This window comes from Carcharhinus amblyrhynchos, unplaced genomic scaffold, assembly GCF_965287045.1.
Source record: "Carcharhinus amblyrhynchos unplaced genomic scaffold, sCarAmb.v2.hapA chromosome_222, whole genome shotgun sequence".
NCBI lineage: Eukaryota > Metazoa > Chordata > Chondrichthyes > Carcharhiniformes > Carcharhinidae > Carcharhinus > Carcharhinus amblyrhynchos.
This window is the reverse complement of record NW_027649962.1, coordinates 131,537-147,161: the sequence shown is the minus strand read 5'-3', so window position 1 is coordinate 147,161 and position 15,625 is coordinate 131,537. Positions and strand designations below refer to the sequence as shown.

The following is a 15,625-nucleotide window of genomic DNA, read 5'->3' as shown; positions in this document are numbered from 1 at the left end:
ATGGAGCTTCTGCAAAAATGGTCCCGGATTTGGGAGGTAACAACATGTTCAGTGACTTTGGAGAGGGAAATGGAAACTGGGAATGGGACAGAGGATCGCAAGGGTGAAGGGTGGATTTTTCAGGGGACCTGATGAGGGTGACTGGTATTTTGTGAAACAGCTGCCACTAATATCGCGGTAACATGTGTAATTGTAATATTCTGAAATATATCTTACATCACAGTGAAGATCTTAATGCTCTGCTTCTGATTTTCATATTTACACCTGACCCTGACCCTGATATTATCCTTATTACAGAGTCTCAGAATCAGGGAACGTCTGTCAATATCATGGCTGAAGGTTCAAACAGGGGAGAATGTTCAACATCTCCAAAAAGAATGAGATTGGACACAGGTAGGATCACAAAAAATACAGATATAATTTCTGTCTTGTCTGCTGCTCTCACAGGAAGAGGGAACAGGACAGGGACTGAGTAGAAATTGGGAGTGAGGCACCATCTAGAGCAGGTTTATCCAAAGTTCAGCCCAGGGGCCGGGTGTGATTTGTGAATCTCCTCTGTGTGTCCCCGGAGGCAGTTTTCAAATTGTTGTCAAACAGCTGAGTTCACATTCAAATTTGGACATTGTAAGGTTGACAAAGGGTGACTCAAGCAGAGTGTTCCTGAGTAACAGTGAGAGACGTGGGCCACAGAAATAGGAGTGATAGTGGCTGGAGATTCTGTTGTCAGGGGAATAGACAGATTCTTCTACAGCCCTGGCACATCACGAATGGTAAGTTACCCCCTCGTACCAGAGGGAAGAATATCCTGGAACTGGTGGGATCGTCTTTGAGAAGGAGGAAAGACCAAAAAGATCCATGTTTTGAAGTAGTGACACAGATGGAAAGATGTTCATAGAGAAGCTGTTAAAACTGAAGCACTGGAATGAAAAACAAAGCATGAGTTAGTGATATCGGGATTATTCTGTGCTGGGTCAGGTCAGGAGGGAAATAAGAGGCTGGGTCAATGTGAAACTGCAAGGCTGGAACAGGAGTGGGGTTTCTCATTCTCGGTTTCAGAAGGAAGGGCCCCAGTGTCTGGACCATGAACCCATCAAGGACAATGGAAAGATAAGTGGAAAAGGGAGAACAAACAATTCATACAAACATCTGAAATAGGAGCAGAAGGAGGCCATTCGGCCCCTTCATCACTTCTGCTGTTCAATGGGATCGTCGCTGATCTGTTTATGTTTCAAAATCAACAGCCTCTGAAAGAAAAAAAACTCATCATCTCTGACCTAAAAAGACAACTTTGTTTTAAATAGTGTCCTGGACTTACCCACAAGGGGAAACATACTTTCCATGTCCTCAGTGTCAATGCTGGATTTTAGAGGCTTCAATCAAGTCACTGCTCACTTTTCTGGACTCTGAAGGAAACAAGCCCAGTCTGTCTCGTGTTTCCTCATAAGATAACCCGCTTCTTCTGGATATTAATCCAGTTAACTTCCTTTCAATAGAATCTAATGCACGAATTGTTAAATAATGAGCTTATTAACTAGGCACAATATTCATAAAGTCATTTAGTCAGAGGTTTACAGCAGGGAAACAGGCCCTTCGGCCCAGCTTCTCCATGCCAGCCTTTTTTTTAAACCAGTAAGCTGGTCCCAGTTGTCTGTGTTTACCCCATATCCCAATACCCATCTTACCCATGTAACTTCAAAATGTTTTTTAAAAGACAACATTGTATCTGACTCTATTAACACCTCTGGCAGCTTGTTCCAGACACTCACCACCCCCTGTGGAAAATACTGCCCCTCTGGTCTGTTTTGTATCTCTCCCCTCTCAGCCTAAGCCTATGGCCTCTAGTTTTAGACTCCCCCACCCCTTACATTTGGGAAAAGTTGTTGACTGTCTACCTTCCCTATGCCTCTCATTAATTTACACTCTGTATAATATGTCCCCTCAGCCTCCTACACTCCAGGGGAAAAAGTCCCAGCTTATCCAACCTCTCCTTATAACTCAAACCATCAAGTCCCAGGAGCATCCTAGTAAATCTTTTCAGCACCCTTTCTTGTTTAACACTGTCATTTCTAGAATAGGGTGATCAGAACTGTACACAGTATTCCAAGTGTGGCCTCAACAATGTCTTGTACAACTTCAACAAGACGTCCCAACTCCTGTATTCAGTGTTCTGACCAATGAAACCAAACATGTGGAATGCCTTCTTCATCACTCTGTGACTTCACTTCTGAGGAGCTGTGAGCCTGTTCCCCAAGATCTCTTTGTTCAGTAACTCTCCCCAACACCCTACCATTAACTGAGTAAGTCCTGCCCTGGTTCAAATCTACCAAAACGCATCATCTCACATTTATCTAAATTAAACTCCATCTGCTTTTCATCAGCCGTTCGAGATGTGGTCTTCCCAATTCCCTGTAAAACTGAAGCATAATATCCTTTTATCTTCAAATCCCCTCAAAATAAAGGACGATATTCTATTAACCTTCTTAATTACTTGCTGTACCTGGAAATTATTATTTTCTGATTCATGCACTAGAACACCCAAATCCAAATGCATCAGGATTCTGCAGCCATTCTCCTGTTTTGTAATTCTGCTTATTTCATTACCCTGCCAAAGCAAACAGATTCACATTCTCCCACAGAATACTCCATCTGTCAGTTTTACTCACCAATGTACAACCTCCTTGTATCCCCTTCACAATAACTTTTTCTACCGATGTTTGTATCATCTGTAAATTTAACCTTGGTGCCATTGCTTCTCTCAACTATTTCATTCATTTAAAAAAAAATAACAAGTTGATGTCACATCATAGACGCTTGCAGCATTCCACTTGTCCCAGCCTGCCAATCAGATAAAGCACCCATTCATAATTACTGTTTTCTACCAGTCAGCCAATCTTCAATCAATACTATTATGTTAATCCCTGCACTGTCATCTTTCATTTTCCACAAAACTTGCCCCTGGAATCCACGTGCAGCATGTCTACAGACTCCTCTTTATCCTTCAAAGAACAGCAAGAAGTCTCACAACACCAGGTTAAAGTCCAACAGATTCATTTGGTAGCAAAATCCACTAACTTTCAGAGCACCGCTCCTTCATCAGGCAACTGGGATTTCAGTTCACAAACAGGGCATCTAAAGACACAAACTCAATTTACAAAATAATGGCTGGAATGTGAGTCCCCACAGGCAGTCAAGTCTCAAAGGTACAGACAGTGTGAGTGGAGAGAGGGTTAAGCACGGATTAAAGAGAAATGTATTGTCTCCAGCCAGGACAGTTAGTGAGATTTTGCAAGTCCAGGCAAGTCATGGGGTTACAGAGAGTGCGACATGAACCCAGTATCCTGGTTGAGGCCATTCTCGTGTGTGGAACTTGGCTATCAGTCTCTGCCCAGTGACTCTGTGTTGTTGTGTGTCATGAAGGCCGCCTTGGAGAACACTTATCCGAAGATCAGAGACTGAATGCCTGTGACCGCTGAAGTGTTCACCAACAGGAAGAGAACAGTCTCGCCTGGTGATTGTTGAGAGATGTTTATTCATCCTTTATTGTAGCATCTGCATGGTCTCCCCAGTGTACCATGCCTCGGGACATCCTTTCCTGCAGCGTATCAGGTAGACAATGTTGGCCGAGTTACAGGAGTATGTACCGTGTATCTGGTGGATGGTATTCTCACGTGTGATGATGGTATCCGTGTCAGTGATCCGGCATGTCTTGCAGAGGTTGCTGTGGCAGGGTTGTGTGGTATTGTGGTCACTGTTCCCCTGAAGGCTGGGTAGTTTGCTGAGGACAGTGGTTTGTTTGAAGGCAGGAAGTGGGGGTGTGGCTACTTTCAAAGAACACCAATGAATTAATTAAGCACGATTTCCCTTTCCATGCTGACTCTCCCAGATTTCCTTGAGTTTCTCTGTGTCCAGGTACAATCTTCTTAATGATCGATTTGAGTGCTTTATCTGTGACAGAACTCAAAGTAACTGGCCTAGAGTATCTTTTTTTATCCTCCATCCCTATTGAATACACAGGTTAAATTTATCAGGTTTTCAGCCTGATGGAACCGTTTCACAAACTAGGGAATTTTTGAAAATTAACACCAATGTATCCAGTACCTCATTACCCATCTCTTTGTGATCCCACGATGAATGCCATCTCAATCTGGAGATCTGTCAGCCTCAGCTCTAGCAGTTTGCTCAGTACCATCCTTCTCGTGATTGCAATTTCATCAAATTTCTTTCCTAATCACTGTCCTACAGCTATTACTGAATGTTTCTGTATCCTCTAGAGTGTAGACAGCAACAAATTGTGTTTTCATTTCATCCGCCAGTTCATTATTATCTGCTAGTGTCTTCCCATTGTCACTCTCCACAGGGCCAGCACCAACTGTACTGACTCTTTTCCTGTTTGAATACTTGTAAAAACTCCTACTATCAACTTTCACCATTTTTACCTGCTACCTGTTTATTTAAGTGGAGAACACAAGTCTTAGATCCATTCTTCAGCCTCAACCTGGTTCTTGTCAGGCAACATTTTTTACACTCTTGCTGTTTACTGCAGTGAACAGTGTCATTCCCCCTCACTAAATTCTTTTGGGACAGAGTGTCCGGCTATTTCTCTCCCTGCCTGATATTACACAGTGTCTTCAGTTCAGCTTCCAGATCAGTAATCCTGATACGAATTTCCTCCAGCTGCTTATACTTTTCCTGACAAATACATCAGCAAATCGCCTTGTAATTCAAAAGCTCCCACATTTCCACAGCTGCAACGTAGCACCAGTGGTGCCTTTGCTACTTATGTTATTTACTTAAATTGATTGCTCATTTAATTAACTTAGAATAATTCCTATATCTCCCACACCTCTCTCCCATGCACTGAAATCCCACTTGAAGCTAATTTGCTGCTCTCGGTCACCGTCTTACTCTGGTGTAGTTATGTATCCCTAACACCCCTTTTACACAATACAAAATTAATATAGATACTGTTACCTGGAAAGAACAGCAACGAGTGAAAAAAACATATTTCGAGAGCATGAAATGAAACTTGCAGTGGTATTAAATCAACAGTTATTTTGGTTACATTTGGGAACAGACGGTGGTCAGTAATAATGTAGACTCTGTGAAAACTGATAATAGTGATATTGTCGGTGAAAATATGGAAATGGGGATATGTCAAATGCCAAATTTGCATCAGAATTTACAGTGAATTAGGGAATAACATGCCAGACATCTCCAGGAATCTAATGATGAATCAGAGATGAGGTTCATTCCAGTGTTTTAAACAAAGTCGGTGAGGCATTTTTCTCAGATTCATTATAGAGGTTTGAGCCTTGTTGGTAAAACCAGTATTTATTACCCATCTTATCTTCCCTTGAAAGGTGGTGATGAGCTGCTGCTGACTTGAACCTTTGCAGTCCATGTGGTGCAGGTAGACCCACAGTATATTAGGAAGGGAGTCCCGGGATTTTGAAAGAAGTGGGATATCAGTCCAAGTCAGGAACTTTCATGTGGTCATGTTCCCATACATATGCCACCCTGCTGGGGGTAAAGGTCATGGGCTTGGAAGTTGCAATAGTTTGCCAATCAAGCATGTTGTTTTGTCGTTAATAGTGTTGAGCTTATTGCATGTGAATGGAGCTGGTTTCTTCTGGGCACGAGATGAATATTCCATCACTTTACTGATTGTGCATTTTAAACAGTGAACAGGCTTTGGGGAATTGGGGAATGAGAAATATCTGTTGCAGAATTCCCAGCCTCTTACCTGCCCTTATAGCCACAGAATTTATATTGTTTGTCAAGTTCAGTTTTGTCTCAATGGTAACCCAGGGAATATGGTCAGTGGAAGATTCAGTGATGGTAATTCTGTTGAATGCCATGGGGAGATGATTAGATTCTCTGTTGGCAGTGCTCATTGTGTGGCAGTTGTCTGGTGTTGGTGTTACCTGCCACTTATCTGTCCATGCCTGGATACAGTCTTGTTCCTGTTGTATAGGGACAGATAGCTCAATTGTACAGCACCTCACTCCCTTAGCCACCAATGCATAAGAACATAAGAAATAGGAGCAGGAGTCGGCCATCTAGCCCCTCGAGCCTGCCCCGCCATTCAATAAGATCATGGCTGATCTGAAGTGGATCAGTTCCACTTTCCCGCCCTCTCCCCATAACCCTTAATTCCCCTGTCTATCAGAAACCTATCTACCCGTGACTTAAATATATTCAATGAGGCAGCCTCCACCACTTCAATGGGCAGAGAATTCCAGAGGTTCACCACCCTCTGAGAGAAGAAGTTCCTCCTCAACTCTGTTCTAAACTGAACACCCCCCCCCCCTCCTTATTTTGAGGCTGTGCCCTCTTGTTCCGGTTTCCTTTTTAAGTGGAAAGTATCTCTCTACCTCTATCCTATCTAGCCCCTTCATATTCTTATATATCTCTATAGATCACCCCTCAGCCTTCTAAACTCCAACGAGTACAGGCCCAATCTACTCTATCTCTCCTCAGAAGCGAACCCCTCATTTCCGGTATCAACCTGGTGAACCTTCTCTGTACTCCCTCCAAGGCCAAAATATCCTTTTGCAAATAAAGGGACCAAAACTGCATACAGTACTCCAGCTGCGGCCTCACCAGTGCCCTGTACAGTTGCAGCAAGACCTCCCTGCTTTTATATTCTACCCCCCTCGCTATAAAGGCCAGCATTCCATTCGCCTTCCTGATCACCTGCTGCACCCACAGACTGGGTTTTTACGATTCATGCACAAACCCCCAGGTCCCTCTGCACACTAACATGTTGTAATTTTTCACCATTTAAATAATAATCCATTTTAATACTATTCCTTCCAAAGTGGATAACCTCACACTTGGCAACATTATACTCCATCTGCCAGGCCCTCGCCCACTCACTTAGCCTATCCAAATCTCTCTGCAGACTCTGTGTCCTCCACACAATTTGCTTTTCCACTTATCTTTGTGTCTTCAGCAACCTTTGTTACCCGACACTCAGTCCCCTCCTCCTCATCTATATAAATGGTAAATAGTTGAGGTCCCAGCACCGATCCCTGCGGCACTCCACTAGTCACCAACTGCCAATCAGAAAAAGCACCCATTTATTCCAACTCTCTGCTTCCTATTAGACAACCAATCCTCAATCCACGCTAACACCTTACCCCCAACTCCATGCACCTTAATCTTCTGCAGCAACCTTTTGTGAGGCACCTTATCAAATGTCTTCTGGAAATGTGAAAACACCACATCCACCTGTTCCCCTCTGTCTACAGCACTAGTCACATCCTCATAAAAAAATCCAGTAAATTCGTCAAACACGACTTCCCCTTCATGAATCCGTGCTGTGTCTGCTTGATCGAACCATTCCTTTCCAGTGTAATATATCCAATATATGCACAGTGACAGTAATATGTATCATTCACAGGAGGAACTGCAGCAACCCACCAAAGCTCCTTCAACATTTCCCAATCCATGATCTCTGTCACCCTTGAGGGACAAGGGCAGCAGATATATGGGAAGGCCACTAACTGCAAGTTTCCCTCCAATGGCAGTTCAGGAAAGAAAACAAATTCAGGCCTTACCAGCAACCCCCACATCCAGTGAATAATTAAACAAAAATGTTGGTTTTATATTTGGAATTGATAGCCTTTTAACAATGGATCTTTATGGATTTGGGGCTAAGTTTGTTACAGGGGTACGGTCAGATATACTTTCACTGAATGTTTCTGTGTTCCCAGAAGTTGTTTGATAATACGGTTCACAGGGGGCTTCAGTTGCTTCTTGTAAAGTGAAGAGTAACAACATGGATAGAAACTCATTGACAAGTTTAATTTTCTCCATTTGTGTTCACAGATCCAAACTCCACAATCCCTGAGTTCCTGACAAACTGTGATGAATATCAACTGTTCAAATTGACAAAATTCTACCGGGACAGACTAGAGCAGGCGATGGAAGGGGGAGTGGATGGAGTCAGCTTATCCTTAACATACGAGAGGATTTTCACTGGACAAGAACATGGGGTAAGTGGGGGGGACACAGAATGAATTATTTCAATCAGTGCAGGACTTTCAGGATATATTGATCCTGATGGTAAAAGAACAGGTTCTGTCCAGATAATCTTCGAGTATACAAGGAATCACAAGCTGCACTGATAATGGAGTTATTGACTAATAATATTCCTGTCTGTAAGTCTACACCAGACCCAGGTACCCCACCCCGGGGACAGGAGCTCGGCTGCACTCGCCCCCCCCGGGGACAGGAGCTCGGCTGCACTCACCCCGCCCGGGGACAGGAGCTCGGCTGCACTCGCCCCCCCCGGGGACAGGAGCTCGGCTGCACTCGCCCCCCCCGGGGACAGGAGCTCGGCTGCACTCGCCCCCCCCCGGGGACAGGAGCTCGGCTGCACTCGCCCCGGGGACAGGAGCTCGGCTGCACTCACCCCCCCCGGGGACAGGAGCTCGGCTGCACTCGCCCCCCCCGGGGACAGGAGCTCGGCTGCACTCGCCCCCCCCGGGGACAGGAGCTCGGCTGCACTCGCCCCCCCCGGGGACAGGAGCTCGGCTGCACTCGCCCCCCCCGGGGACAGGAGCTCGGCTGCACTCGCCCCCCCCGGGGACAGGAGCTCGGCTGCACTCGCCCCCCCCGGGGACAGGAGCTCGGCTGCACTCGCCCCCCCCCGGGGACAGGGGCTCGGCTGCACTCGCCCCCCCCCGGGGACAGGAGCTCGGCTGGACTCGCCCCCCCCGGGGACAGGAGCTCGGCTGCACTCGCCCCCCCCGGGGACAGGAGCTCGGCTGCACTCGCCCCCCCCGGGGACAGGAGCTCGGCTGCACTCGCCCCCCCCGGGGACAGGGGCTCGGCTGCACTCGCCCCGGGGACAGGAGCTCGGCTGCACTCGCCCCCCCCGGGGACAGGAGCTCGGCTGCACTCGCCCCCCCCGGGGACAGGGGCTCGGCTGCACTCGCCCCCCCCGGGGACAGGAGCTCGGCTGCACTCGCCCCCCCCGGGGACAGGAGCTCGGCTGGACTCGCCCCCCCCGGGGACAGGAGCTCGGCTGCACTCGCCCCCCCCGGGGACAGGAGCTCAGCTGCACTCGCCCCCCCCGGGGACAGGAGCTCGGCTGCACTCGCCCCCCCCCGGGGACAGGAGCTCGGCTGCACTCGCCCCGGGGACAGGAGCTCGGCTGCACTCACCCCCCCCGGGGACAGGAGCTCGGCTGCACTCGCCCCCCCCGGGGACAGGAGCTCGGCTGCACTCGCCCCCCCCGGGGACAGGAGCTCGGCTGCACTCGCCCCCCCCGGGGACAGGAGCTCGGCTGCACTCGCCCCCCCCGGGGACAGGAGCTCGGCTGCACTCGCCCCCCCCGGGGACAGGAGCTCGGCTGCACTCGCCCCCCCCGGGGACAGGAGCTCGGCTGCACTCGCCCCCCCCCGGGGACAGGGGCTCGGCTGCACTCGCCCCCCCCCGGGGACAGGAGCTCGGCTGCACTCGCCCCCCCCGGGGACAGGAGCTCGGCTGGACTCGCCCCCCCCCGGGGACAGGAGCTCGGCTGGACTCGCCCCCCCCGGGGACAGGAGCTCGGCTGCACTCGCCCCCCCCGGGGACAGGGGCTCGGCTGCACTCGCCCCGGGGACAGGAGCTCGGCTGCACTCGCCCCCCCCGGGGACAGGAGCTCGGCTGGACTCGCCCCCCCCGGGGACAGGAGCTCGGCTGCACTCGCCCCCCCCGGGGACAGGAGCTCAGCTGCACTCGCCCCCCCCGGGGACAGGAGCTCGGCTGCACTCGCCCCCCCCCCGGGGACAGGAGCTCGGCTGCACTCGCCCCCCCCCGGGGACAGGAGCTCGGCTGGACTCGCCCCGCCCGGGGACAGGGGCTCGGCTGGACTCGCCCCCCCGGGGACAGGAGCTCGGCTGCACTCGCCCCCCCCCGGGGACAGGAGCTCGGCTGCACTCGCCCCCCCCGGGGACAGGAGCTCGGCTGCACTCGCCCCCCCCCGGGGACAGGAGCTCGGCTGCACTCGCCCCCCCCGGGGACAGGAGCTCGGCTGCACTCGCCCCCCCCGGGGACAGGAGCTCGGCTGCACTCGCCCCCCCCGGGGACAGGGGCTCGGCTGCACTCGCCCCGGGGACAGGAGCTCGGCTGCACTCGCCCCCCCCCGGGGACAGGAGCTCGGCTGGACTCGCCCCCCCCGGGGACAGGAGCTCGGCTGCACTCGCCCCCCCCCGGGGACAGGAGCTCGGCTGCACTCGCCCCCCCCCGGGGACAGGAGCTCGGCTGCACTCGCCCCGCCCGGGGACAGGGGCTCGGCTGGACTCGCCCCCCCCGGGGACAGGAGCTCGGCTGCACTCGCCCCCCCCGGGGACAGGGGCTCGGCTGCACTCGCCCCGGGGACAGGAGCTCGGCTGCACTCGCCCCCCCCGGGGACAGGAGCTCGGCTGCACTCGCCCCCCCCGGGGACAGGAGCTCGGCTGCACTCGCCCCCCCCCGGGGACAGGAGCTCGGCTGCACTCGCCCCCCCCCCGGGGACAGGAGCTCGGCTGCACTCGCCCCGCCCGGGGACAGGGGCTCGGCTGGACTCGCCCCCCCCGGGGACAGGAGCTCGGCTGCACTCGCCCCCCCCGGGGACAGGGGCTCGGCTGCACTCGCCCCGGGGACAGGAGCTCGGCTGCACTCGCCCCCCCCGGGGACAGGAGCTCGGCTGCACTCGCCCCCCCCGGGGACAGGAGCTCGGCTGCACTCGCCCCCCCCCGGGGACAGGAGCTCGGCTGCACTCACCCCCCCCGGGGACAGGAGCTCGGCTGCACTCGCCCCGCCCGGGGACAGGAGCTCGGCTGCACTCATAAGAACATAAGAAATAGGAGCAGGAGTAGGCCATCTAGCCCTTCGAGCCTGCCCCGCCATTCAATAAGATCATGGCTGATCTGTCGTGGCTCAGTTCCACTTTCCCACTTTCTCCCCATAACCCTTAATCCCCTTGCCTACCAAAAACCCATCTACCCGTGACTTAAATATATTGAGCGAGGCAGCCTCCACCACATCAACGGGCAGAGAATTCCAGAGATTCACCACCCTTTGAGTGAAGAAGTTCCTCCTCAACTCTGTCCTAAACTGCGCCCCCCCCCCCCCCCTTATCTTGAGGCTGTGCCCCCTAGTCCTGCTGTCTTTTCTAAGCGGGAAGAATCTCTCTCCCTCTACCCTATCCATCCCGTTCATCATCTTATACGTCCCTTCACCGTCAGGGCAGATTACCTGAAGGTGCTGGGGATATGGTTTGGAGCGGCAGGGGCTTGCATCAAAAACTGGGAGGAGCGCATCACCAAAGCCAGGCAGAAACTGGGCTTGTGGGAGCAATGCTCGCTCTCCATGACAGGGAAAAACCTGGTGATCCGGTGCGAGATGCTGTCCGGGTTATTGTACGTGGCGCAGGTGTGGCCTATCCCCAAATCCTGCGCTGCAGCAGTGACACGGGCCATCTTCAAGTTTATCTGGAGATCAAAGATGGATCGTGTCCGGAGGGAAGCGATGCACAAATCTCCAGAGAACGGAGGGAAAAACGTTCCCAACGCCACCCTCATCCTGATGGCCACCTTTGTGTGCGGCTGCATCAAGCTGTGCGTAGATCCTCGGCACACTAACAGCAAGTGCCACTACTTTTTGAGGTTCTACCTGTCCCCAGTGTTGCGAAGGACGGGTCTGGCCACACTGCCGTGGAACGCTCCGAGTAGTTGGACCGTCCCTCAGCACCTGTCCTTCGTGGAGAAATTTCTCCGGAAACCCTCCTTTGACCACACGGCGATTAAGCAGTGCTCAGTGCGTGACGTCCTTGGGGCCCTGAGAGAAAAGGAGATGGTGGATCCTGTCGGATGGTTCCCTGAGCGAACTGTCAGTGTCATCTGGCAGAACGCCTCATCACCAGAACTGACAAACAAGCACCAAGATCTGGCTTGGCTGGTGGTGAGAAGGGCACTCCCCGTCAGATCCTTTATGCACGCTCGAGGTCTCAACATCACCGCACGCTGCCCTCGAAGCGGCTGCGGGGCTGACGAGACGGTCGCACACCTCCTTGTGGAATGTGCCTTTGCAAAGAAGGTCTGGAGCGAGATGCAGTGGTATTTGTCGAGGTTCGTCCCGAGCAGCTCGGTGACGCAGGACTCTGTGCTCTACGGGCTGTTTCCGGGGACGCACACCGAGACAAATATCAACTGCTGCTGGAAGGTCATCAACTCGGTGAAGGACGCACTTTGGTCCGCCCGAAACTTGCTGATCTTCTAGCAGAAAGAACTGTCCTCGACCGAGTGTTGCAGACTGGCACATTCCAAGGTCCAGGACTAAGTGCTGAGGGACGGGCTGAAGCTTGGGGCAGCCGCCGCAAAGGCACAATGGGGAAAGGCCACACTGTAAGGCCTTTTAACGGAGGCAGACCGAGGGCCCGGGAACTGCAGAATACCCTCGACCTGCGGAGCTGTGTGCCAATCTGAGCACTAACGGCACACAGTCATTTATTGAGGCATGTAGAAAGGTTTAGGTATTGAAATGTAATCATTGTAATCAGAACAAATCTGTAAATATTGAGACGTGGATATAGTTTTTTAAGTTTTGAAATGTAGTCATTTTAGTTTATACAGATCTGTAAAAGTGTTTTGATTCCACGTTGTGTTTGCTGTTGAAAGCCCTGTATATTTGAAATAGATTAATAGAGTTTTTTTTATGAATAAAGTATATTTTTGGTTAATAAAAAAAAAGTCTCTATAAGATCCCCCCCTCATCCTTCTAAACTCCAACGAGTACAGACCCAGTCTATTTAGTCTCTCCTCATAGTTCAACCCCCTCAACTCCGGTATCAGCCTAGTAAACCTCCTCTGCACTCCCTCCAAGGCCAAAATATCCTTGCGTAAGTACGGCGCCCAAAACTGCACACAGTACTCCAGCTGTGGCCTCACCAATGCCCTGTACAGCCGCAGCAAGACCTCCCTACTTTTATATTCAATCCCCCTCGCTATGAAGGCCAGCATCCCATTAGCCTTCCTGACCACCTGCTGCACCTGTAGGCTGGGTTTTTGTGACTCATGCACAAGGACCAGCAATGGTAACCACTGTGTGGCTAGGAGTAGGCCTTTCAGCCCCTCAAGTCTGTCCCGCTCTTTAATAACATCATGTCTGATTTGATTGTAGCCTCCAATCTGCAGACTGTCTATCCACGATACCCATAACTCTTGCTTACCAAGACGCCATCCCCCTCTCCGTTCCGAACACCGTTTCAGGAAGAGTGTTTTGGAGAAAAAAAACACAGCCGCATCTCATCCGGATTTAAGTGTGTGGAAAAAGTGGATCATGTTATCAATCAGTAATCGAATGTCATAGAAACCATACAGTGCAGAAAGAGGCCATTCTGCCCATCGAGTCTGTACTGACCACAATCCCACCCAGGCCCTACCCTCCCATCCCTACCCATTTAACTGCTAATCCCTCTAACCTCTGCATCTCAGGACACTAAGGAGCAATTTTAGCATGGCCAATCAAGCTAACCTGCACATCTTTAGACTGTGGGAGGAAACCGGAGCATCTGGAGGAAACCCACACAGACATTAGGAGAATGTGCAAACTCCACACAGACAGTGAGCTAAGCCAGGAATCGAATACAGGTCCCTGGAGCTGTGAAGCAGCAGCGCTAACCACTGTGTCAATGTGCCTTCCCATCGCGTTGGTCACTGAAGGACAGACAACTAATCACATGATTTCTAGTTCAGTTGATTCACATTTGTTTATTGATAATGATTGGAAGGAGATTTTAAGAGAATTTTCAGTCCGTGTTTATTATGGATCAGGACCTGTCCCAGTGACTGATTTCTGAGCTGAAAACAACTGGGAAATCCCATCACTGAGCAGATCCTTTCCTTCTCATTCTCAGTGTTTATCTTTCACTCTGTGTCTCATTATTCTTCATTATTATTCTTCATAGAAAGTCACTGAGCTCGTGGAGAAGGGAAACCGGAGAGACAGTTCCAAACTTCTCCTCAGTCTGGTGATGGGAAAAGGATCTCGGGCTCGAAGGGTGATGTGGGAATCCTTTGTGAGAATGCGTCACGGAGTCCCAAAGCTGGATAAAATACTGAAAGAAATAGAGGAGCTTGGTACGGTAAAATCACAGTGAATTCAATTTCCCATTTAAACACTGCCGATATCACTGTAATATTACACAGAGCTGTTTTCATGGAAGTTCATTTATTTAAACAGGTGCTGATTCGTTTGATTATATGGACATCACACATGGTTTATCTGAATTACCCAGTAACCTGAAAGGTAAGCGAGGAAATGGAGATTATAAACCATTTCACTTCTGAGAATCTGATTGGAGCCTTTTTTAAGAGATTGTGAAAATCTGGGATAGTGAAAATTAAAGACTGTGGAAATTGGGTAGAGCATGATTCGGTTTTATCATTAATACTCAACCATACATAGTTTCAAATTACAATTCATATCATCTCTCGTTTTTTTTCCAAGAATGTGTGACCATTGCATCTTTACACTTAATCCAGCTGATAATTGCTATTAATTCTGAAGTCTTGTACACACCTGGTTGAAACCCGGTACTGTGTGAATCTCAGTACAGAGCTCCTGTGTGTCTGGATGTTCTAACTAACAGAAAGCAAAGAGTGGGGTTAAATGGGTGTTTTCTGGTTGGTGACCAGTGACTAGTGGTGTACCTCAGTATTGGAACCACAATTGTTTATGATTTACATTGATGATTTAGAGTTGGCGACCAAGTGTAGTGTGTCAAAATTGGCAGATGACACTAAGATGAGTGGCAGACCGAAGTGTGCAGAGGATGCTGAGAATCTTCAAAGGCAAATAGATAGTCTAAGTGAATGGGCCAGAGTCTGGCAAGATGGACTACAATGTTGGTCAATGTGAGGTCACCCATTTTGGTAGGAATAACAGCAAAATAGACTATTATTCAAATGGTAAACAATTGCAGCATGCTGCTGTGCAGAGGGACATGGGTGTCATTTGTTTATAGGTGCAGCAGGAAATTAGGAACTCAAATGGAATTTTGTCTTTCATTGATGGATGGAGTTTAAAAACAGCGAGGTTATGTTGCAGCTGTATGGGATGCTGGTGAGGCCACACCTGGAGTACTGTGTACAGTTTTGTTCTCCTTACTTGAGAAAGGACATACTGGAGGGGGTGCAGAGGAGATTCACTAGGTTGATTCCGGAGATGAGGGGGTTGGCTTTAGAGGGGAGACTGAGTAGACTGGGGCTATATTCATTTGAATTCAGAAGAATGAGGGGAGACCTTATAGAAACATATAAGATAATGAAGAGAATAGATAAGATAGAAGCAGGGAAGTTGTTTCCACTGGCAGGTGAAACTAGAACTAGGGGCATAGTCTCAGAATAAGGGGGAGCAGATTTAAGACTGAGTTGAGGAGGAACCTCTTCACACAAAGGGTTGTGAATCTGTGGAATTCCCTGTCCAGTGAAGCAGTTGAGGCTCCCTCATTGAATGTTTTTAAGGCAAGGATAGATAAATTTTTGAACGGTAAAGGAATTAAATGAACGGTGAGCAGGTGGGTAAGTTTCACGCGATAACAGCGTGATAGAATAGCAGAACTTCACATGTTCAAAACTGTTGCTTTTCTAAT

General features: G+C 50.2%; 1 protein-coding gene across 2 annotated transcripts in view; it reads left to right on the top strand.

Moving 5' to 3' along the window:
• The first annotated feature begins 295 nt into the window (after nucleotides 1-295).
• The window catches only part of LOC145338896 (NACHT, LRR and PYD domains-containing protein 3-like), a 52,701-nt gene continuing 37,371 nt past the window's right edge, over nucleotides 296-15,625 (top strand). Inside the window, exons 1-4 of one of the 2 annotated variants that reach the window (XM_080183291.1) lie at nucleotides 296-393; nucleotides 7,834-8,000; nucleotides 13,940-14,111; nucleotides 14,215-14,280. In XM_080183291.1, coding sequence (XP_080039417.1) covers nucleotides 330-393; nucleotides 7,834-8,000; nucleotides 13,940-14,111; nucleotides 14,215-14,280 — 469 coding nt within the window. In that variant the 5' untranslated portion in view covers nucleotides 296-329. Of the gene's footprint in view, nucleotides 394-7,829; nucleotides 8,001-13,939; nucleotides 14,112-14,214; nucleotides 14,281-15,625 lie in introns of those variants that run through there. The other variant, XM_080183292.1, reaches the window with a different exon arrangement.